At 41.4% G+C, this 25700-nt stretch overlaps 1 protein-coding gene across 7 annotated transcripts in view; it reads right to left on the bottom strand.

Moving 5' to 3' along the window:
* RFX3 (regulatory factor X3) overlaps nucleotides 1–25700 on the bottom strand; it is a 315870-nt gene that overhangs the window by 38581 nt on the left and 251589 nt on the right. For 6 of the 7 annotated variants that reach the window (XM_049895335.1, XM_049895334.1, XM_049895333.1 and 3 more), the window contains 5 exons: nucleotides 21549–21664; nucleotides 20929–21083; nucleotides 16671–16768; nucleotides 13212–13361; nucleotides 7342–7550 (listed from right to left, as the gene is read on the bottom strand). In XM_049895335.1, the coding sequence (XP_049751292.1) occupies nucleotides 7342–7550; nucleotides 13212–13361; nucleotides 16671–16768; nucleotides 20929–21083; nucleotides 21549–21664 (728 nt within the window). The remainder of the gene's footprint in view (nucleotides 1–7341; nucleotides 7551–13211; nucleotides 13362–16670; nucleotides 16769–20928; nucleotides 21084–21548; nucleotides 21665–25700) is intronic. The other variant, XM_049895339.1, reaches the window with a different exon arrangement.

Here is a 25700-nt window from a genome sequence, read left to right as displayed (position 1 = left end):
TAAATAATATAAGCCCACTTACATAACTCTTCATACAGTTAAAAAAAAAAAAATCCTAGCCCTAAATAAATGGGACTATTGAATTAGCACTGAGACAGCACACCTCTTTAAATGGTATTAAAAAAAAATTAGTCACCCTCAAAAGTTCATACCCTTTTACCTGAATTTATCTGGAGAAACATGTACAGCTTTGTACAAAAAATACTCATGACAATATTTTTGTAATATCAAAACCACCAAAGAACACCTAAATGTGTAAGAATAAAATAAGGGATTTTTTTTCTTTTTTTTTTTTGTGCTTTAAGTGAACGTTTACAAATCAAGCCATTCTCTCATGCAAAAATTTATATACACTTTTTTTTTTTTGCTACATACTCCTAGCTGCTCTCCCCCTTATAAGACAACACACTCCTCTGCACTCTCTCTTTCCGTGTCCATTCAACCAGCTTCTGGCCCCCTCTGCTTTCTCATCTCCCCTCCAGACAGGAGCTGCCCTCATAGTCTCATGTGTCTACTTGATCCAAGAAGCTCACTCCTCACCAGTATCAGTTTCTATCCCATAGTCCAGTCCCATCCCTGTCTGAAGAGTTGGCTTTGGGAATGGTTCCTGTCTTGGGCTAACAGAAGGTCTGGGGACCATGACCTCTGGGGTCCTTCTACCCTCAGTCAGACCATTAACTCTGGTCTTTTTATGAGAATTTGAGGTCTGTATCCCACTGCTCTCCTGCTCCCTCAGGGGTTCTCTGTTGTGTTCAAAATAAGGGAATGTTTTAATAACTTATTAAACATATACATAATGAAATATTATGAGAACATCAAAAGTTATGCTTCTGAAGACATTTACTAACAAATGCTCAAGATGTAATGTTAAATGAAAAATGTTAAGGGAAAATACAGGCATGAAAACGAGGGCAAACAACTGGGCCCCCATTTTACATAGCACTAAAAGAAAACATCTCATTAGTAGTAATTTTTGGGAATTAAAACTATGGGTGATTTAAGTTTATACTTTGCATATATTTTGCATTTTCCAAATTGTATGAAGTGAGCACATATTAATTTTATAATCAGAAAAATGTTTGTTGGAAAAGATAATCATTGTAATAGCGAAGAAATACTGTATCTTTATGCAAATAATACACACCTTTTACGTTTGTTTGCCAACAGCTTCCTCTCTCTGAGAGGTATTTTAATAAATGCTGCTACACCAATTTTTTTTACACATTGCTGTAAAAAAAAGTAGCTCACTTAGGAAAATACCTCTGGGGTGGGGAGGGAGCGGTTGGCAAGCAAATGTAGAAGGTGCATGTTATTTGAGTAAAAATACGGTAATCCTGGGTCAGGTGAATGTCAATAAATCTTTGCGGGGATAACTATCACAGATATAGAATTAATAGTTTATATATTTCTTTTATATTTCTAAATTCAAATTTTAGGCCTTAGTGTTTCCTTAAAAAGTAATAACCCTGAAATAATGTAAATGGCTAAGAAGAATGTTCATACTGAGAAGTTGTTTTCTGGTATCATTATAAAAATGCAAAGTCGATTATTTCTTTTCCAAGAAAATTCACATTTATTCATTCAACAGATACTTATTGTGTTAGGATCTTCTTTTAGAACAAGTCAGATAAAATTTTGGTTTTCACAGAGCTCTTCATTCTACTGAGCCACCCGTTTGTTGTACTGTGGTGGCTTGTATGTTGCTATGGTTCTGGAGGCTATGCCATTAGTATTTCAGATACTAGCAGGGCCACCCAGGATGGACAGGTTTCAGTGGAAATTCCAGACTAAGACTAGGAAGAAAAGCCTGGTGATCTACTTCTAAAAGTTAGTCAATGAAAACCCTATGGATCACAATAGGATACTGTCTGTTACAGTACTGGAAGATGAATGTCCTAGGTTGTAAAGCACTCAAAATACACAGTGGCTGCAACATGAACTCAGACATGCCAAGGATCATGAAGACGGCACAGGGCTGGGCAATGTTTCATTCTGTGGTGCAGGGCGTCACCGTGAGTAGGAGTTCCTACTCTATCAACAAGGTAGATATAAAATATACAGTTAAAAAAAAGAAGAAAAAAATTTTTTTTTTTTTTATAAAGTTAGGTCCTGATAAATCCTTTGAAAGAAAATAAGTCAGATTAAGAAGCTAGAGGTGATGGGTGCAGGCATCTTAGGCTAGGGAGTTGGGGGGAATGCTTTCTGAGGAGGTGATACCTGAGCAGAAACTGGAGTTTAGAGGGCAAGAGAGCCCCGTGAACATACAGGTGAAGTTCTCCTGGCAGAAGGGCGAGCAACAGCGAGGGCCTCGAGGCAGAACTATGTGTGCTGTGTTCAGAAAACAGCAAGCAGGCCCTGTGGCTGGAGGCCAGTCAGCAAAGGGAAGCAGCATGCATGACGGGGCCTGGGAGTCACTCACAGCCAGACTGAGGAGGGTCTTGTAGGGCACTGATGAGGTCTTTGGATTTTTTTGGGGGGGGGGGTCTGGGTTCTTTCACTCAAGGTAATTATCTTGAGATGTGTCCACGTTCTGCTGTTGGGTGCTGTCAAGACTACTCTGACTCCTAGCGACCCCTTGAGGCCTTCGGAGTTTATTCTCAGTATTTTGGAAACTTTTGGAAGGCTGGGCAATCACCTTCCTTCAGCACAAAATACACACGTAATTCTAAATTCTGTTGGAAAATGGGGGGGGGGGGGGAAGGCCTGACCTTCAATTATAATATCTAGTAATTTTTTTCTTATTTAAATACTGGTAAGCTTGTCATGCAATTATGGCCACACGTTTAGAAAAGCAGCAGTTGCATCATATTATTAACGCGACGTCTGCTTTATTCTCTCCGTCTTGGGCCTTTGCCCTACGTGCTGAGGATGAAATGACACAATTAACAGTTTAACTAGAAATCTACTGTCCGATGCAGATCTCTGTAAGATATGTCGCCAAGTTGACTCCATTGAATGTCATGTTGCTAAGTTACCGGGAATTCAGCTCCTCTTATAATCAGAGTTGTAAACAGTAATTATTTTATAACAGATGAAAAATACCTTTGTGTATTTGTCTTTCTAACTCGTGGTGTGGAAAGTGAAACACACACCCTACCACGTGACACTCAGCTGCTGGTCTGTGTATTTGAGGGTGCATCACCCCTTGCCTCAGAAGAAAGGGGAGAAGCCACACCTGTCCCCGCCAGGTGAATTCTCTCTGAACAGTGCTTCCGGCTGATTTAAAGTGAGAATTCCAGTTTGGGAGAGTTACAAATTGTCCACTTGTAGGCAAACAGGGCTCCCTATGTTTCTTTCAAATTGCATTGTCAAGGCTTTAATTTTCTTCTTTAAAAGTGGAATATTTGGATGACCCTTTGGATGGCAAAGAGGAAGGCTGTGTTCTGTCACCCATAAAACACACAAAGTCCCCATGACTTCTCCATGTCTGCCCAAGAAAGGGGGCGATGTTTTCTTCTACCTCCCAGGGAGCCAATAATAGCCATTCAAAGCCAGGTGAACCCCCTCTGGAGCAGGCAGTGTGTGCTGCAATGTACTAACTACCGCTATCACACTTCCGTGCCAGCTCACTTCAAGTATGTCTCCATGAAGATGAGTACAGAGACAGAACTTTACGAGTTGTGAGACTGGGTATCTGACTTCAGAACACGAAGGGTCTGTGTATGTGACTGCAAATTCTTATGACAATGCCAAAAACATTTGGGAAAAAGAAGTGGGAAAAAAAAAAAAACCCTCTTGAATTCTACGTCTCTTATAGTTGGTGAAGGCGGTTTTCATTATTGAGTATGTTCTCAGGCCTCAGTAGAAAACAGTTCAGATTTTAAAGGCTCCTGTGTTCCTGAGCCATTGTTTTTGCCTACCAGCAGGAGGTCTGCATCTGCCTGGTTCTGCCTTTCCTTCTCTGGCCCTGAACTGTAAGCCTTCGAGTCCTTTTGAAATGAAAATAATAACCATAATAGTGTCTAATAATAACAAGCCAATTATCCCCAACTCCGGGAGGATGGAGGGCAGGCAAGTGATGATCTACTGGGTTTGTGTATCTGCAGAGAGCAAAAGGTACAAGGAAGTAATTTTCTCTCCTTTCAAGGTACCTGCAACAGATCTCTGTGGAGACAAGGGCTCCAGGAGTGTATTTCTGAAATGATATCAACTAAATATAGGGGAAAAAAAAATCACAGGAAGGAGTAAGGGCAAGTCTAACACTAACAACATAAGAACGCAGTAGGGGAGAAAGAAAAAAACCACCTTTCTTCCTCTGATTCAGAGGATGGATGGACCCAGCCTTCGGTCGTACAGGTGGCAGAACAGCCAGCTAGGGTGGCCTTCTGCTTCAGCTATCGTTCACGGAGCTATATTATTTTCATGGGGAAAATGGATGAATAAAAGTCAATTCCCAAGCAAATGAGAGAGTAAGTACCTGCAATGTTCTTAAACGTTGCCAAATTAAAATTTTGAATTTTGCTATTACTGTGACTGCTGGGGCAGCTATGTTGCGAATGCTCTGACGCTGTTTTCCCCACAGATCTAGAGAAACTTCCATTTGTTACCAGCACCCTTCTCATTAACACCCAGATCCAAAGCTAGCCCAGGCTTCACTGCAGCGCGTCAGTGGGTCACAGAGTCAGACAACACCTTAAGAAGGTACGTCTCAAATCACGCGGACGAAAGGTACTAAATACAGGAGAGAAAGCGCTCTGGAGCACTTCCACTACAAAACACAAAGCAAAACATCAACGACAAGCTTTGGCAGGTTTTCTTCCACTGCATTTGACCCTGGCCTAGATACGAGATGCTATTTCCATGAGGAAGGGACAATTTTACTCATAATTAAAGGTACACTATGGGTCTACACCTCTACTGTAGATTGAGAAAAAAAGATTAGATCAAATCAGTTGAGAAAGAAAGACATTCCCACTTATAATAAGAACCACGTCACTACCATCATAACTTACAGATCTCTGGTACCATCTTTATAAAGGTAGCCAGAACAACATGGACATCCTGTAGTCTGGGCTTCCTGGGAGCACAGTGGCTGCTAGTTCCTACACGGTTACTTATTCCTGTATCTTCTCTTCTCACAACTTGCTTTGGCATCACCACTGATGTCCAAACTGAGGATGACAATGGTGTGCCCACAGCCACAGTCAGTGGCATGGCTTATGGCCACTACTTTCTGATACACACATGGTTTCATAGGATCTGATGAGGCACTGCCTATACCTCAAAGTAGATGTGGCTTTTAGGTCACAGCAATGAGATCAACCTTTATCTAAAGAAGCAAAAAAAATCAACCTCCACCAGAAGAACAACTGTTGTTAGGTGCCCTTGAGTCAATTCTGACTCACGGTGACTCCATGTGACAGAGCAGAACTGCCCCACAGGGTCTCCCAGCCTGTAATCTTTACATGAGCAGATCACCAGGTCTTTCTCCTGCAGAGTTGCTGGGTGGGTTGCAACTGCCAACCTTTAGGTTAGCAGCCGAGTGCTTACCTGTTGCATTACCAGGGCTCCTTAGAAGAAGAAAAATGCCAGTATTAAAAACACAACTCATGACATCTAGGTCAATTGGCATAACAAAATGTATTAAGAAAACGTTCTTCATCTCACTTTATCCCACTTTAGTGACTGGCGTCTGGGGTCTTAAACGCTAGCAAGCAGCCATCTAAGATGCATCAATTGGTCTCAACCCACCCAGAGCAGAAGAGAATGAAGAACACCAAAGACACAAGGTAAATATGAGCCCAAGAGACAGAAAGGGGCACATAGATCAGAGACTCCGTCAACCTGACACCAGAAGAACTAGATGGTGCCTGGCTACCACCGATTACTGCCCTGACAGGGAACACAATGGAGAATCCCTGATGGAGCAGGAGAAGAGTGGGATGCAGTCCTCAAATTCTTGTAAAAAGTCTAGACTTAATGGTCTGACTGAGACTGGAGGGAACCCAGAGGTCATGGCCGTTGGGCCCTCCGTTAGCCCAAGACTGGAACCATTTCTGATGCTAACTCTTCAGACAGGGATTGGACTGGACTATAGACAGAAAATGATACTGGTGAGGATTGAGCTTCTTGGCTCAAGTAGATACATGAGACTATGTGGGCAACTCCTGTCTGGAGGTGAGATGAGAAGGCAGAGGGGGACAGGAGCTGGTTGAATGGACACGGGGAACACAGGGTAGAGAGAAGGAGTATGCTGTCACATTGTAGGAAGAGCAGCTGAGGTCACATAATAATGTGTGTATAAGTTTTTGTAATGAGACACTGACTTGAATTGCAAACTTTCACTTAAAGCACAAAAAAAAAAAAAACAACTTATTTAACTTATGAAATTGGAGCTCCATTTGTCAATTCCACCCTACAAATATATGGTATAAATGCCAATTTACATGGGCTCTGTTTTTAGCCCCTGTGGCAAAGCTATAGTCACCAGCTCATCTCAACATTTGATATCCTAGTATCATGTAATCAGAAAGCCTTTCCCTTGAGGTGCTTCCATGTCTACAAAAACATCCACGTCAAAAAAGTGATTGACGTTAACTCATAAGCTATGTTACTCAATGTCTTCTAGGTTACTGGTCCTTAGATTGGGTGTGCATTCAAATTACCAGAAGGATTTTTTGAAAGAAATTCCCAATTGCCCCCATTTCTCATCTCCACTCCTTGACCACCAAGATTTTGGTTCAGTTGGTCTGGGGAGGCACCTAGGAATTTTTTTTAATGTTAATTCTGATGTGCAGCCAGTTTTGAAAAGAGTCATAATTGTTAAAATGAGGAAACTAACTAGACGGGTCTGAGCACAGCTCAGCACACCTGGAGGCTGGGTTAAGCTTTAGACCACTGGGCTCTAGCCTCGGTTTCTGTTTCAGGTAGATTTGGGGAAGGGGCCTCACAATGTGCATTCTAACAGGTTTCCAAGTGAGGGGTGTGATGTCTCTAGTCCAGTGGCCACACCTGGAGAATCAGTGAGTCAGAGAGCAGAAACAAGGGTGGGGCTAGGCCTAAAGAAAGAAGCTTAAAAAAGGTCTGTTTGGAAGAGGGAGGACTGCAGCCCTTTCTGACCCTTACTGAGCACATTATCTAGAGCAGAACCCTAGACACCAGTATTCCCATCTAAGGACCTCCAGGGCTTTAAGCAAGAAGCTTTTTGATTTTTTCCTAGCAGAAAACTGATTTCCATGAACTCCCGGTATGACTCCAGGAGAGCTGGGTTGAAGACAATCACAGCAGGGAGGTTCCGCAAACTCAAAGTCTTCACTCTTCTTTTGTCCGAGGAGCATGTACATATACACACAGATCTGCAAGAATGTGAAAAACAAAGCTGAGGAGAAATAAATGTGATACCTGTAGAAAGACCATTTTAGCAGAAATTGCCTGGCGGCTTTGGGGAAACTGGGTCTGCCCTCGTAGGGTTTCAGGGCTTGCATCATCACGTTGTCCAGCCAGGCAGCCCACTGCTCCAGGGTGCTCTGCTGCTGAAGGGTCATTTTGAAGTCTGTTTCTAGTCTCTGGACCATGTTGTCATCACACTGGCACACCCAGGAAGCCTGCTCCTGGGAAAGTACGCAGAGAGGAAAGGAAAAGTTCAACGCGGCGCCTTCCCATTGAATGGCAGCACGCAAACCATGTGCACGGATGGAGAATGATACTGAGAGCTTCAGACACTGAAGGGAATCAAAGACATGACCAACTATCTGTCAGCTGTCGAGAAAATGACCACCACCTTTCTGAATTTTGTTGTTGTTGGCTGTCGAGTCGGCGCCTGATTCATGGCGACCTCACACACACGGGGATTGAACTATTGTGCACCACAGAGTTTTCACTGGCTGATTTTTGAAGGAGCTCTCCAAGCATTTCGTCCTAGACCGTCTTGGTCTAGAAGCTCCCCTGAAACCTGCTCAGCACCACAGCAACACGCAAGCCTCTACTGACAGGCGGGTGGTGCCCGTGCTGGAGGTGCACTGCGATTCTACCACCGCTTCCTGTATTAACTTTAGGGGTTTAATATTTCTCCTTGCTCACTCGGGTACAGCTAGTGTGTGCGAAAGACTAAAGCATATGATTACTTAAGAAAAACTGAAGCCTGAACCTACAGTGTGCAGTCTTCTTTCATCCTAGTTATTTCATTTTTCATGCCGCCTTTAAAAGTTCTCTCTTTTCTCTCCATTTGGATAAAACGTTAAAGCCAATTCATTTGAGAGGATTTAGGGTAAGTCAGAATGGATAAATAGACTCAACTGGCCAGAAGTGGTCCCTGAAGATTAAAATGGAAACAAACACGTGGTTCAAGCATACGCTGTATGGGTTTTATGGGTTGGGAGTGGAAATCTCAAGGGCGATCACAGCAAGGCGATGAATGCAAATTCCTTCACAGAACTGAAAACCACCACCACCAGCAACAACCAAAACATATCTGAGAAAATGTAGGCGTGCTACCTGCCAAGAAGTTCAATTACTGCAATTTTCCTTCTGGTTCTGGTTGGGAGGTTTCGTGCTTGGTAACAGCAACGAAAACGGGAAACTTTAAGACCACTTTTCAGCGGTTGCCATAAGCTTTATGGTGTTTCCAGTATTATGTTGCATTTTAAGATCAAAAACAAAAACTGTTCTCTCAAGGTCAAGATGTTAATAACTGGTTTTAGTACCTGACTGAGAGTCAAAAGACATAGATTTTAATCCAGGTCCCGAATCAACCAAACTGATCTTAAGCAAGGTTTTAATCTCTGGAGGCTTTAGATTCCCTAAGCTGAAATTTAGAGAAATAAAATTTAACGAGAATTTTTAAGTTGAGGCTCACTGTGTCCAGAGAGTTTTCGAAGATGGGCAACTTTGAAAAAAATTGTGAGTGGGTGTCTATGAAGATTCTAATTCTCTATATAAAATGCTGTAAATATGGTGTGTATTTTTCTGAAGAGCGTTGCTAGCTTTCATCCTATATGTTCTCAGAGGACAAGTTTGTCCAAATTGACAATTTTAGCTTCCATCCACACAAGGAATAAATCCTGAATTTCCATTTTTCCATACCCTCCCCCCTCCCCCCAGTTCCAGCTTCTCTTCTTGTCTACGGATCTTCCCTGTTCAAGGGACCTTTCAACCTGCAGGCACTTCAGGTGGAAAATGCCCCATTCAAATCACTTCATTTCCCTGCAGAAGCCTCCTGTTTTTGTCCCTAATATTCTCCGTCCATGACACCATCTAGCATCTTCTCTTTCTTTCATCTAATTAATCATCAAGTCTTTCAGGTTTTACCTCCTAAACAGCACTTTTAAACATTTTAAGTACATGAAAATATGATCATAGAAAAAACTGAAAACAGAAATCAGCAAAAAGGGGGAAAAAATATCAAGAATACCTAAAATGCCAACACCAAGAGACGAGTACAATGAGCTTCCAACTTTTCACAAGCAATAAATGCTTATGTAGATGTGGGTATTTAAAACCAGAGGGGGTCATAGTTTACATATGACTAGCCATTCTGCTTCATTTCACTTGCCAATACATGGTAATCGTCTTTCTTTGGGGGCAAATGTAGATCTATACTGTTAAATGATTGAATTTGTTCCACTGAATGAATATACCATTATTTATATGCCCAATCCCATATAATCAGATATTTACCGCTGCTCCAGTTCACTATTATCAATGCCAGGAGCAAGAACCCTGTATCTATGTCTTTGCTTACTTTTCCACTCCTGTATGATAGGTTTATAAAAAAGAAATAATTAAGATCTTCTAATACATACTGTCAAATGACTTCTGGAATTTTATATCTGATCAAGAGTTCATGAGAGTACCCAGGGAAGAACTGCAAGCATCAAAGAAAAGAGAGGTGGTTTTTTCTTTTAGATTCTGTTTTGTGTATTGATAAGTGAGATGAAGAACTTACTGGTGTCTTAGAAGAATCTAATTTCATTTCTTACCATAAATTCAAACTCAGTGTTTACGTGGTAGGTAGTTTTTGCTAAGAGAAAATGATAACTTAAAACCTAATGGCATATTATTTAGGCTTTTCAAATTTATATTCAAAATGGTAAGGAGTCAGGGGCTTTGAAATCAGAATGACTTCTAAAAACAGAAACGCAAGTACATGCAATAATTAGGATGTCAGGTCAGTCCATCCGAACATATTTATTTAGCCCGTAGTGTCAAAGAAAAACTATCCATTTACAAGAAAGAAAAAAAAAAATCAGAAAATGATACCATTATAATGCTACCAATGAAGTAAAACAGAAAGCCAATTATACTACAATAGAAAACCTATCTTGAATGTTGGTGGCATGAGGAAAAGAAGATTTAATGAAAGGAGAATGAAATGGTGAAAGGAAATTGATGAATATCCTGAAAGGACCTTTTTGGTACCTCCACACTCTTCAGAGCATATAAAAATATTGACACTTACATGTAACTCCATTTTTTTTACATTAAAGTTTCCTCATTACAAGCATATCACCTGCATACTGGGAAGTCCGACTGAGGCTAACCCGGCAGCGGCAGCGGTAAGTGCCAAATGAAGAACAGGAAAGGGTGATGAAGACGGAATGAGAGGCAGAGGACTCTGAGAAAGCCGAACAAAGTTTGGAACAAACAGGGAAAGAAAGAGTACTTGAAAGATGAAATGTGCAACCTCAAGAGATTACTCATTAAAATGAGCAGAGTGGTGAGAAGAAAAATGTAGAGGACGTAAAGGGCCAGCACTGTGCTCAGGACCCTCTCAGGGAAGATGAGTTTCTGGAGGAGAAATATTTAGTAACCAGACAGTTTCCAGCCCTGATAATGGTCATGGTGGTGGATCACTGAGAGGAAATTAGCTGCCATCAAGTCCATACTGACTCATGGCAACTCCACGTGCGTCAGACAGAGCTGCGCTCCATCGGGTTTTCAGCGCCTGCTTTTGGGGAAGCAGACCAGCAGGTCTTTCTTCCAAGGCACTTCCGGGTAGACTTGAACCTCCAAAGTTTAGGTCAGCGGCTGGGTGCTTAACTGTTCACACCACCCAGGGCAGAGGGCAGAGGATACAGCAGAGCAGACACACGGTGACCATTATACGTAAAGACGCCCTAGAGGTTGGTGTCTATAACCGAAAAGACCTCGCGTGTGCAAGCCCATCACAGGATTACGGACATTTGGACATATATGAAGATAATGTTAACAGAACCTTTCAAACCTTTCTCTGATATTATCAGAAAGCATTCTTAAAATTATCTTCTGGTACTGAGCTTAAATTACTTTTTGAAATTTGAAGCTGCCTTGATAATTTAACATTTCTTAAGGTACTTTTAAACCTATCTTTAAGATGAAGATTTGATACAAACATTACAGAATAGAGTATAAGGCAATATGAACGTTTAATATTCTCAACTAAAATCAGCTGATGCAAATTCCTTTGGAAAATGTAAAGTCAATGGTTTTGTAAAGCTGAGACAGTTTGTTCTTGTAAAAGCTATATTTGTATGTATGCATGTATGTATGTGTGGTTACAGATAGATAGAAAGCTTTATACACATCACAAGTTTGAGTGCAATCTGTGAAGGTCACAATGATATTCACTAATTTATTAATTTACCCTCAATGAGACGGACTGACACAGTGGCTGCAACAATTGGGCTCAAACACAGCAATGATTGTGAGGATGGTGCAGGACCAAGCAGTGTTTCGTTCTGTTGTACACAGGGTTGCTATGAGTCGGAACCAACTTGACAGGACCTAGCAACACAATTTACTGTACCCTAAAATGGATCAAGCCCTGAATTTTACTTTTTGGTATATTTTAGATTATAAAACTAGACCAGAACTGGAAATTTAAATTTCTGGGAGCTGGAGTAATTAATAAATAATTTATTGTAACACGATGTTATGTCTTTTCTTTAATAACAACTATGTTGAGATATAATTCACATACCATACAGTTTACCCATTCTAGTATATTCACAGAGCTGTGCAGCCATCACTACGATCAATTTTAGAACATCTTCATTACCCCACCTGTTCTGGACATTTCATACAAATGAACTCATACAATATGTGGTCCTTTGTAGCCGGCTTCTTTCACTTAGCATAATGTTTTTAGGCTTCATCCAGGTTGTGGCATGCATCAAAACAGCCAAACATATTGTACCTAATTTTTATCAAATGAACAAATGTTTCTTAGGCACTTAAACTCTGAAACAGAGTTTTTCTTAGTTCATTCACGGTGATGCACTACTAATGGAAATTGCTACCATTTATTGCAAAGGCCTTTACACACCACTAAATACACAAGCAATAATCTAAGATGGGCGTCACAAGACGGGGAGAGTGAAGCCCAGTGCAGTGAAATAACTTGCACAAGAGTCCACAGCTAGCAGAGGGAAGCGTTTCATCTCTTGTCTAAATTCAATGACTGAGTTCATTACTCCTTTAACTGTACTTCAAATCCTGGTGATCTATTATGTTGCTATCAGAACTATGAATCTCGGCAGATTTTAAACACAAAACCAAAAACCAAAAAACGAAAACCGGTTGCCGTTGAGTCGATTCCCACTCACAGCGACCCTACAGGACAGACTAGAACTGCCCCATAGGGTTTCCACGGAGCGGCTGGTGGATTTGAACTGCCGATTTTTGGTTAGCAGCTGAACTCTTAACCACTACAAAACAAAACAGGTATATGTTAAAGTCATGTCTGAGTTCAGCTCCTCTTTTTCAGGACACTGTGAGTATAGGCCCCGGCTGTATACAGATACGAAACTTGGAAAAGAAATTCGAGAACAAATTGGGTACCTGTTACAGGCTGAGTTGTGCCTTGCCCCCGTCGTAAACTATGCTTTGGAATCCTCACCCCTATACCTGTGGATGTGACCCCATTTGGAAACACAGTTTTTCGTTGTCATGTTAATGAGGCTGTGTCAGTATTGGGTGTGTCTTCAGCCAGTCACTTTTCAGAATAAAGAGAAGCAGTGAAGCATAGATGGGCTGAGATAGATGCCACTGCACAGAAGTTGGAAAGAGACAAGGACCTCACCCCAGAGCCAAGAGACAGAGAAGCCTTCCCCTAGACCTGGAGCCCTGAACTTGGACGTCTAGCCTCCTGAACTTGGACGTCTAGCCTCCTGAATCATGAGAAAACAAATTTCTGTTCACGGAGGCCGCCCAGCTGCGGTATTCCCGTTACGGCAGCACTAAGAAGCCAAGACAGCCCGTTCCTGAAAGGACGCGGTCCGAAGGGAGCGGGTTACCTGGACGTTGGCAAAGTCGACACGGTTGAGGTCATTTAGCATCTGGTTGATTTGAGACGTGTTCTGGAGCACTGCGCGGGCCGCCTGGGCCAGGTGATTGAGCGACGTGTATCTTCGCAGAGTCTGGGCAAAGGCACTTACAGCAGCAACCTGCGAAGAAGCCCAGTTACACTATGGTGCTTTTCCCTCCAGGGAAGGAGGCTTCTGCAACCTTCTGATCTTATTTTCCCTTGCCAAGTTTTAAATGCTTCCCTCTGACACGTACTTCAAATTCATTTGGTGAGAGAGTGTACATGTAAATTATAGCATTTAAATCTCTAAACCAAGTACTGTTTTCCTTTTGAGTAGGTTGAGGTCAGGACTAAAACAAACACCCACACTCTTCAACATCTGAGCAGTATTAATGGAACCAGTCTTGCAAGGAACCACCCATCCAAAGCCAGAAACGACTTTCCCTAAGGAAGCAGGAAAAATGTTGGTTTTCATTCCTTTTTACTTTGTATGACAGTCAACTAAAAACTGGACGAATAAACTTTCTTTTTACTTGGAAAGACTAACTACACAGTTTCTATTTTTTTAATTGGATAAAAAATTGACTTGGCAGAGCACTGCCATTCAGACTCACTCTTACTACCTTTACTTTATAGGAACAGGTAATTTTGAGGGGAAACAAGAGAGTTCATAGCCTTTATTAGCAAAGGTATACTAATAAACTTACGAGAGACAAGCAACTTGAAAAGCCTTTTTGAATTTGAATTTCTGCAAAAGGGCAATCCAGGAAGTCTCCATTGGCCCCTCAAGATCTACTTACTTCCCATCCTTCTCCTCCCGGGTCTGTGCCCAGGAAGGCTGACTTGACCTTCAGCATTAACCACCTCCCTTGCCCACCGTCTGTCAGTTGGGTTTGGCCAATCAAAGGCCCTAGGAGGAGACTGGAGGATGAGAAGAGACAGTGGTCAGAGCATTCACTCCTCCAGGACCTCTGCTCCATCCTGGTTTTGGCAGCACCTGCCTCTCTGCCTCAGGCCACAGATCTAGGTAGAAGTAGGTCTCCTACAGTTGGATGCTTAGGACTTGCCGTTACTACTAGTCCTGGGGTGCTTTGCCATCCCACCTTGGTGTTAACTCTGTTCACAGCTTGGAAAATAGACCCTTCTTAGACTCTCTCAGCAATCCCATTTTGAATGTACCATTTGTTTCCTGATGGGACCTTGAATGAACCAGGTTACGTTGAAAGATGGTAGATAACGGAGAAGGACAAAGAAGCCTAGGTAGATATCTAAATCTTCTGATCTCATTGAAACTTGCTACATGCACAGTAGAGCTAATGAGCATTTTAACATATTCACAACAATGGGTGGTACTGCATTTAGTTGATACAAGTATTTAAGAAGCAAGTGTTTGAACCAAACAATATTTAAACTTAACTAGAAAAGAATGTCTGCCTTGAGCTTTGTGCTCTTTTAAGAACGATCTATATGGGATCAAATTGACCACAGCAACTCGAAAGATTAGATAGGAAACTTAGAGGACAGTGAGTTTATGTTAATAGGGGAGGAATAACTCCAAAAAGGGAGGCTGAGCATGGTTGCACAACTCGAAGAATGTCCTCAACGTCACTGACTTGTACACGCAGGACCTGTTGAACTGGTGTACATTCTGCTGTATATCCTCAATAACAAAAATAAAAATGAAGCAGGTGATTGGCTCACCAGATGGCTGAGTAGCAGAGGGGGTCTGTGAGACACAGAATACTCTATCTTGATGGTGAGACGTTTTAGGACCATGTGGAAGGTGGGGAAAAGCTCACACACCCTGGTTGAAGAAGTGTCCTGTACATTTTTCCACTTTGTGGTTTATATTAATTAAGCACATACTACATGTCAAAATGCCTTACATATATCAGCTTGTTCAAGTCTATCAACAATCCTTCTAGACACATATTGTGATTTAAAGAGCGAAGTAACTTGTTCAAGATTACACAAAAACTACTTGGCAGTGGTGGGACTTGAACCCTGGTACTCTGATTCCAAGGGCCACAGTTTTAACCTAGTTATGCTGCTTCCTCTGTCAGGGCAGGTTGTCTTCACCGGTTTAGCACTCAACTGATAAAAGGCTGCATATGAGGGAGAGAGGAAGAGCAGAGGGTACCCTCCAGCAAGGTATATCATCTCAGGAACAACTCTGGAGATCAGTAAGATGACCAAGGCTGCCGCTGGATCGCGCTTTGAACTAACTGGACAGAGAAGTGCTTTCAGCCATGAGAAGTACTGTTATACAGCTGATGGGCGTAAGCTGGAAAGACTTCCTCTGTCATAATCAGATAGCATCTCCTTCGTGTGCCCACATCAACGTGGTACCCTAGAACCATGCTTCCAGATAGAACTTTCTGTGATGACGGAAGTGCTCTGCCTCTGTGCTGCCTGCTGTGGTAGCCACTAGCCACATGAGGATACTGAGTACTTGAAATGTAGCTAGTAAGACTGAGGAATTAAAATTTAAGTTTTAATTTTAAGTTCAAATTTAAACAGCCATGTGACTCAATGGCAGTGGGTGGGTTTATGTTCCCGGTGAACCATACTGACCAGCACAGCTGTAGAGCAACAGTCTAAGGTGGGCATATCAATGAAATGCTCTGTTCTTACACTCTAGAGATAGCAAGTTTTACTGCAAACTTTGAGCCCAAAGCAGGAAGAAGTGGGAGCTGCTTGTGTTCCCATAGATACTTGTCAGTGACGAGAGCTTCCATCTACCAATTTGCCACCAGATTGAAAACCAAAGTACACTGCTGGAATCTGACAGTGGACAGAATCACTGACAAAAAGCCACAAACGTGATTTTGGGCACCAAAATTCAGACAGAACGAGCCCAATCTTGCCATGAGAATATGTTCACAGATTCATCTAAAGAAACATGGCTAGTAGGAGACGAAGTGAAGACTAGAATTTTTCTCACAAAGTAACTTGCATTCCTGATATATACCAATCAATGATGAGATGATTGTTCACCTTAAGAAAGGATGACTTGACTCACAAAAGCATTCTCCTGTTAAAAAATACAAACCACCTTGAAAAGCGAAAGAATTTTAAAGTACATGAACTTTTCAGAATGCGAAGATAGAGCAGGGGGCTCAAAAATATCTAAAACTCTTCCAATGATAACTATTCGAACATTCTAGGCTATTCTTGGCAATCTGAAATACTTATTTTAGAAAAAGTCCTGTTTATAAACCACGCTGAAACTGCTTCTCTAATCTGCCTGAAAAGAGCATTGTCGAACACCTCTAACGCAAATTATCTTTGCAAGGGTATTAACAACCACAACAAATACGTATATATAAAATCAATTCTAAAAGGTTCTATATATTATAATGTCAACACTTCATGGCGAAGAGATAAAGTTCACAATTTAGAACAATCTGCTAAACACAAGAGAAAAGGCAAAGGCATAAAACGGTACCTTGGTTTGTATCATTCTCTGTGGAATATTGTTCATGGCATTGGAAAGCCAACCTTCAAGGCTTTTTGCAAAATTTCGAATGGCTTGGGTCAAGGCACCTAAATGTTAAAGAATAAAAGCAGAATGAAAAAGATACCAAAGAACATTAATCTTTATGCTAGAATAAAGGAACACACAACATCAGAAGTAGCACAGAACTTCCATGGTCCTGATTGATGAGACTTGATTTAACATCACTCCTAATTTTGAAGGCATACGAGAATTATATTTTGGGTTTTTTGTTTTTGAAGCTATTGTATTTCCAGATCCTTATTTCACATTGTTGGGAAATGAAAACATTGTAGCAACATATACCAGTTGTGAATATACTTATAGATTGTCGATACAATTTTCTATCTTAGATAAAACACTCATGAACTGTTTTATGCTTACAGACTATTTTCTCTGAAAAGTCTTCATCTTGATTGTTTCAAGCTTCTAACCTATTTCCTTTATTTAAACCGAAAAGTAATGCAAAGCTTTCTCTTTGCATCTATCTATTTACAGTAGAGCATATGAACTGGAGTAGTTATCCACCAAAAAAGTCCAAAATCTCTCGCACTCTTGTTGAAACGCAAGGTAAAAACAAAAGTAGCCTGACCTGAAAATTCTGGATAACTATTCTCCATTTCATTTGGCAGGTGTGGATAAAAGATCAGTCTGATAAAATTGCTATTGCACCGAACACGAGTCTTAAAATATTCCTAACAGAGAATAATATTCTTAAAACAATCCATTCCATAGTCTTCACACATCTGCTAAAACCTGAAATAGGGGTAAGGTCCACGAGAGATTTTTATGGCGGTCACAAGATGATGAGAAACACCTTCAGTTATCGGGGTGACTGTGACTATTAGAGGAAGGGACCTGCTTGCTGAGGCTACCTTATCGTAGTAAAAACTCCTCTCTAGCTCAACAAGTACTTCAATCAATGATTTTACCTCATCTGTGCTGTGGCTCCACAGTGTAGGCAGCAGTTTGGGGTACTTAATAACTAAGTGTTTGAAGCACTCATAGCATAAAACTAACCTATGCAGGCAGTATTAGCAGCCCTGGTGGTGCAGTGGTTAAAGCTCTTGGCTGTGAACCAAAAAGGTAGGGGGTTCGAACCCACCAGCCACTTCACGGGAGAAAGATGTGGCAGCCTGCTTCTGTAAAGATTTGCAGTCTTGGAAACCCTGTGGGGCAGTTCTACTGCCTCCTATAGGGTTGCTCTGAGTCGGAATCGACTGGATGGCAGTGGGTTTGTTGTTTTGGTTTGGGTAGTATTAAAATCTGTAGTCAACCGTAAAATAAACAGAGAAGTTACACTATTGCCCAAGGTAACTGAGGATATTGTTAATGACAGAATTAAGTTCCCTGGTTTTTCTTTCTGTGTTCAAATGAGTCTGGCATGCTTTTCCAACTATTACTTTTGTTAGAGCTGGGCTGGAAATAATTTAGCTTATTCAACTTATTTGCAAAATAAATCAATTTTACTAGTTTAATAATTTAAAAAAATGTTCTTATCTTTTCTTTTTTAAAAGATTTAACTGGTCAAATGAGAGGAGAGATTAAATGGCCTGAATTTTCACTAGGAAAAACACTCAAGTGCAAACTCTTAGCAACAAGAATCGTCTATTGGAAATTTCTTGAGAAAGAAACTTCTTTTGAAATTTCCAAAGCTTCCCACGTTAGCCAAAAAAAAGAAAAAAGAAAGAAAAATACTTTTTCTGTGTATTATGTATTAGAACCATGGAGGGCAGGCATGGATGGAAATGAAAAAGAGTGAAAAAAAAAATTAACAACCCTTTTTGAAATGCAGTAAAATTTGGTTCAAGATCCAATTTGGCTATCCACATTTTCCAGTAATTCATAAATAATAATTATTTAATCTGAAAAAACTTGAGAACCAATACATGTGACTCAAAAATACTTAACACCTGGGTCTTATTCTATCCCAATAAATTTGATACTAAGGTGATAATAAAATAAAAAGATAGATTTTTATATTAAATATTTTTTACTTTTTTGTACTGAATGTCATTTTGGGCCACCTTTAATTACACTCGTCATTATATATTCAAGTGTTAGCAGTTGAGTCTTATACAATTCTTTACACTTCACATTTTCTAAAATTTTCGGATAAGTATATTTTTGAATATAGTAGCTTCAATCTGACTTTAAATTAGTGTGATGTGCAGACTTTTGGGGGGCTAAAAAAAGGAATTCCATCTGGACAGAAAATGGTAGCGTAAAATACGAGTAGCCAGGAAAATAAATTCTTTTTAAACAAAATTCAGTTTGCTCTTTCTATAGGGATTCATGTAAGATCAAAATTGTGAAGATTGACTGACAACCTGTCTGAATGGTCTGGAATTTAAACTCTGTTCCAAAGCTGACTTGCCTCAACCTGCCTCAGATTAACATTAAAAGGCTTATCATCAGAAGATAGCTGCTATCTTCTAAAGTGTTTTTCCAATTTTATGTTATTAAGCCTCCTTATATAATGGGAATAAAGTTAACCAATGTCCCTGGCAAGATGGCCCATTAATTAATTAACGCATCGTGTCCTTTCAGAGAAACTATAAAACGACACTCGTCCAAAAATCCCTGAAGCTGGGCTGTCTAATGAAGTGACAGACAAACTACCTGACAGAATACACTGGTTGCAAAATAAAAATTTGCAAAAGGCAAATTTCAAGAGTTTTGGGTCCCTAAAATCATGGAACTTAAATCGTCTAAAATTGATACATAATTTATATGAGGGAACCGGTGAGCTCACAGGTCACAGTCTTATGATGCTAACACTGAAGAAGCCAGAGAGTTTAGAACTCTTTAATGAATACCGAAGTGGCTGATTTGCCTCAAGAAAGCAAGCGCTCACTGGCATCTTTTCTCATATCTCGTGAGAGATACTGTTCGTTGGTGGCAAGATGTCATAGGCTAATGAGCTACCCCATGCAGCCTCCTTCACCTTCTCTAGAGATTATCACTCAGTGCACGGGGAGCAAGAGAAAAAAACAAGGAAAATCAAAGTCTGGATCAGAAATCAGTAGAGAATTGATACATTGAAATTTTCCATGACAACATCACTTTTAATCAATCTCTAGTGAGGACACCTAGTGCAGATAGAGTGGAAAATGGCAGCTGGATTGTTATTTTACCTGTTTCTATACAAATTTATGTGTGTGTTGATTGATATGATATGCAAATATGTTCTGAAGATATATTTTACAGTTTTGGGGAATGTAAGAAAGAACTCACACTGTCCACTGTTGTCATTTAGATTTAGAAAAAAGAAAGTATAAACATACACATGGATGTGTGTCTTCACCTTGTCTTGTACTAAATATCTAAATAGTTTCTGGGATAATTTAACACTAGCCATCTGTGAATAGTATACTCGAAGGACACGGCTGCCAATTTCACAAGCTAAGGGATTGCTTTCACTTTATTAGTGCCACTGAGGAGGGGAAGCTCCACCCTATTTCTTTAAACGTGAAGGTCAGTACAGTGTGTTCAGAAAGACATAGGTGTCATATCGTTTGAACTGTCTCTGATGCTGGAATCCTCAGTAGCATTTATACCGACACTTGCAGAAAACAGCTGTGTTTGCTACAAGGTAGGTTAAAAAGCTCCATCCCTTTATGAAGTAATCTAAGTCATCTGTGTAACTCCTAGCCACTTCGTGGTGGGAATACAATGCTCGTGTAGTTACATAGATTTTTCTCTCAAAATGTCAGTTAACCATTCCTGCTCATGGAAACTGCATTGTAGTCTCTTAACATGATGTGGGTGACAAAGTAAACACCCCTTTAAGGGAACTCAGCTTCACTGGGAACCAAGATCGATTCATTTCCAATCAAAAGCAACTATAGAAGAGGCTGGCCTCACAAGTATAGATTTTTCAATAATTTGGGGGCTTTAGGAAGGGGACTCTGTCCTGGGTGGAACCGACTGACATGGTTGACTGGCCTGGGAGTTACCGGGGCTGGCACATCCCAAGGTCGGCTTTCTTATCAAAAAGAAAAGGGAAGATTGGAAAACATTTTCCCCCCCTTTTTCTAGAGTGTTACTCTAGGCTGCTTTTTTATTGGCGATACTCTGGGCTGCATGTTTTCTCTTCAGCAAATCTAAATGAGATGAGAGTCCCTCTAGATCGCAAAGTCACTTCCCCAACCTTCCTGGGTGGAACGTACGAGAAGAAAAGCGCCGCACTCGTCTGCATGTAACTTACTAGGAATGGGTCTAAGCACGTCGGGGATGAGAATCTCCACCAGAGCCTGGTACATCCCATGGTCACAGTTACACATCCATTTCAGGATAGACTCATGTTTGCACAGAGTTATCAGCTTTGCTTTCGGAAGTCGACTTTCTATTTCACTCAGATTGCTGGTGTGAATAAATGTAGCAAATGAATAGATGGCAAATGAGGATAAAAAAGAAAATGGACTTTAAAAAGAGTTTTAGTTTATCAAATATTACTGAGGTTAGAACTATACCACCACTGCGCTGGCGCCATGCGGCTGGATATATATAAATACACATACAACACTCCCCCAGAGCGGCCTGTGCACGTTCATATCTCTGACGGTATGAAAGGCAGATATGACAGTCATTCCATGAGGATGAAACAGCTCTACCACGCTCCCCCAAATCAATAAAGACGGGAGCTGTATACACGCGCTGAAACCTCAAGAGAGCAGTTTGTGGTTCATTTCTAGGACGGCCAAAGCATCAGTCTACTCATTTAATGTTATAAGGTAAGGTTCACAACTGGTATACATATCTCTAATTTAATCACTGTGACATCTACTCAGCCATGAAGATGGATCGGGAAAGCACACTGATTCTGACCTTGACTCAGTCATGGTAGTGCCGTCCGCTGGAGTTGACGGAGAATAGCGCCAGAATGTTTGCCACAATTTTTCTATCAGGCTAAACTGAAGATTCACAACAACGTCCAATATTGCCTGAAAAACAAAAGGGTATCGACACGACCTTACGATTTTACTTATGGGGTTGTGTGAAGACAGCATAATATGACAGGGTTTCACGTGGCAAAGATCTTTGGGTTCAGAATTTAAACTCATGTTGAAATTGAGCTGAATTCTGCCAGCAGAGGCGAATAAAACCAAGATATTTGCTAGGGGGGACAAAAGAGAGGGGGGAAAAAAAAAACTCTAGAAAGATTAAGCAGGGTGACACGTGTTCTTCCCATAATAACCTCACTTTTCCCTGTTTTACCCCTCATTACCATGCTTGCTTCTCTTTGTCTCCATTTTCTTCTCGTACTTTTCTCTTGTTCCTTTACCCACTGCATCCTTTTGCCTTCATGGTTGCTGCGGCCCCCTTTTCTTGGAGCCAGCACGGTGCACTCACACCAGTCCTCCAGCCTGCCAATCAACCAGGACACCAGTGAAGGCTGTGGCGGTGCCTGTGTGGCGGCTGGCGCTTTTTTGACTAAGGCTACTTCTCCAGGCTCCAGGGTGTTCCCACGAGTGAGTGAGACTGGCCCTCGAGGAGGCGCTGCTCTGAGCAGGAAACAGCATAGCAAGTGGCTCTCCTTGCCTGCATAATGCATCTTACCCAGCCTCCAAGAACTCTAGCCTCTCTCTGCACATTCCCTTGGAGAGGCGCTTCCTAACCTTGGGGCCTCACCTCCTTTTCCTCCTGAATTTTTATCTCCTTTTTTTTTTTTAGGATCACATGCAAGGAGCCTTGGCTGCTAACCAAAAGGTCAGCAGTTTGAACCCAGCAGCCACTCTGCAGGACAAAGATGTGGCATTCTGCTTCCTTAAATATTCATGGCTTTGGAAACCCTTCAGGACAGTTCTATCCGTCCCATAAGTTGCCAGAGTCAGAACTGACTCAACGGCAATGGGTTTTTCAGTTTTGTAACTTGGACTGCTTTTAGGATGTTTAGTTCCAAGAAAAGAAAAGTATCATAAATGAGTTTGCTCCACCACGTCGATCGGCAGGAAACCCTATGGAACAGTTAAAAGTGTCCTTAGGGTCACTATGAGTTGGCATCGACTTGATGGCAGTAGGGTCAGGATCATTTTTTAGCTGCAGCAAGGGCTTTTTTTTTTTTTTTGGTGATGCCAAATCTGCCACTTTCCCCCTTTATTTTCGACGATCACATTTAATTTCACCCTGTTTTTTTTTTTTATCCTGGTGGCATAGTGGTTAAGTGCTACTGCTGCTAACCAAAAGGTTGGCAGTTTGAATCTACCAGGCACTCCTCGGAAACTCTACGGGGCAGTTCTACTCTGTCCTATAGGGTCGCTATGAGTCGGAATCGACTTGACAGCAGTGGGTTTTTTTGGTAATCCCAATTAGTTTCTAAATGAGCTTAGGATGAAAGCAGGCATAAACCAGGAATAACTTGTCTGTGCAAACAACGCATGATTTTCTGATTCATTTTGAGCATAAAAGACAGACCTGGTCAGTACACGGTCTTTGATGCTGTGGGTACTGAGGATGAGGAGGGGTAAAACGGCCCTCTGAAGATCACGATTCACGGAAGGAAAGGCAAGTGAGAACTGCGGGTGAGCTAGGGAGCCAAGGGGAGGGTTTTCAGTAGAGTGCAAAGCCAGCAAGCCATAGCTTCCTATCTCTGAGTCCTACTGTGTGGGCCTGACCCTGTGCAGGAGAGAGAGAATGACTGAGGCTCTATACTAAAACACTCTGAGACCACATCAGATATTAAACAAACTGCTTGGGAGCACTCTCTGGGAACTAGTAGGAAATGCTGCCCATAGTGGATGAGGACCATGGAGAGAAGGGAGCAATTAAGGTGTTCCTCAGTCTTTAATATCGGCCACAATAAAAATGAAAAGTCCAGGCCCTGAAAATAAAGGGTTTATAAACCAAACCAAACTCATTGACACCGAGTCGATTCTGACTTATAGTGGCCCTACAGCAGAGCAGAACTGCCCCGTGGGGTTCTCAAGGAGTGCTGGTGGATTTGAATTGCTGACCTTTTGGTTAGCAGCTGTAGCTCTTAACTCTACACCACCAGGGTTTCCAAAGGGCTTACAGACGATGTCCTTAATTCCCAGCAAAAACCCCAAACCTTCTCATTGGGCAAATCATTATAGCTGCTTTCTCAACTGTAGCTAAGGCACATCCCCAGAGATGTCTCTGTAAGTGTGACCAAACCTCACTGCCATCGAGTCAATTCAGACTCATAGCGACCCTATAGGACAGAGTAGAACTGCCCCACAGGATTTCCAAGGAGCACCTGGGGGATTTGAACTGCCGACCTTTTGGTTAGCAGCCAAGCTTTTATCCACTGCACCACCAGGGCTTCCTAGAAGGGTAAAGCAACTATTAATACCTAAGAAGCTTTGTGTATGAGATACCTGTTAGTGCACTGAACATTCTGTTAAAAGAAAAAATTACAGTCTCAGCAACTTGTGTAGAAAATTATACTTGTTCCTTAACATAACACAACTAGTGACACAAAGTATCTTTGATAAACAAATCGTAAAAATTCCAAATAGCCAAACCAGGTATATTAATCTTTCTTTAAAAAAAAAAATCAGGAGGTAATATGAAATAAAATAATGCAAGTCAAGGATTTCAGTGCACCTAAATTCAGTATCAGTCAATTCAAATAGCTGCAAATAACTCTTTCGAAAAGGACATTCACATCAGCCTCATTTGAGACAGTTTTACAAATGAATAAAACATTTTATCATTTGTCCACCCACTTTCCAATATGTTCAGACTAGAAGATATGAACAAACATAAGTTAAAATAACCCATATTCTGCAGCCTTAGTGCAAACGGCTATTTACAAGACTAGACATGACACTCAGGTACTTGCACTCGGAAAGTTTGGAAGTTTGCTGAGAAAAAGCAATTAGCATTCTGTTTTATATATATGAGTATGCCCTGCCAGAAATGACATGAACACTAGAAACTCTGCAATAAGGGAGGATGCACCACTTCCCACAGGAATTCCTACATATGCCCTATCCCTTCATATAGAGAGTTTATTGATTCCTGAAAATCTGTTAGGTTAATGAAAATTCGGTAATCTAAAGAACATTATAACCTTATTGGAGGAGCCTGTCACTTAGAACAACCTCAACTGTACATTCTTTGTCAAAGTCACTTGTCATGCTCCCAATTATACGTGTGTAGGCTGCTTTTGCTCAAAGTGAGGTCCACCTTAATAGAAAGAAATAAGAAACCGCTTAGGGTGTCTAGACACACCTTTATCGCATATGATGGTAGGTGTAGAAAGAAAGAAATTCTTTCTGAATATGTGAGGGCTGCCCAGACACTCTTCACTATTGGGAAAAGCATAGAGAAATGAATCTTAAGTGGCTTTCATCATTCCAAAAAAAAACTGAGAACGAACTAGCAGGACACATTGAGGAACACGTTTGGCACAGTCAATGTCAAGGAGAAAACTTGCCCTTTATTGTTAATAACCTAGCACCCTTGACACGCACTCAGATTCACTCAAGCTGTTCTCAGTCCTGGAACAGGGTGGCCTGTGAATGATGTGAGCTGAGACGTCTCGCCACACTGCATTGTCAGCAGATGGGAGGGCTGCCCATGAGATCCAAAGGATTATCTTTGGCTCCAAAGCAGACCGACCATAAATACCCCTGGAATAAAGCTGTTTAAGTTCTAAAGAGGACCCTCTTTTGAAAGGGGGGACACTTAAGAAAACTGTTATTGCAGCTCCTTGCCCTTCCTACCAGCTGAGCAAGGAGCCCTGGTAGTGCAACAGTTAAGCACTCAGCTGTTAATGGGAAGGCTGGTGGTTCCAACTCACCCTGCCGCTCCGCAGGAGACAGACCTGGTGATCTGCTTCCATAAGGATTACGGCCAAGAAAACCCTACGGGGCAGTTCTACTCTGTCACATGGGGATGCTACAAGTCAGAACCAAGTCTCCACAGCACCCAACAACCACCAGGTGAGCTACAGGTGCCTTCACATGATGGAGTGGACAGTGCACCTCTTGGAGACAATTCAACCAGTTCTGA

The sequence above is a fragment of the Elephas maximus genome, chromosome 9 (genome assembly GCF_024166365.1).
Source record: "Elephas maximus indicus isolate mEleMax1 chromosome 9, mEleMax1 primary haplotype, whole genome shotgun sequence".
NCBI classification, from domain to species: domain Eukaryota; kingdom Metazoa; phylum Chordata; class Mammalia; order Proboscidea; family Elephantidae; genus Elephas; species Elephas maximus.
Note: the sequence above shows the minus strand (reverse complement) of the source record. Positions and strands in the feature narration are given on the sequence as shown.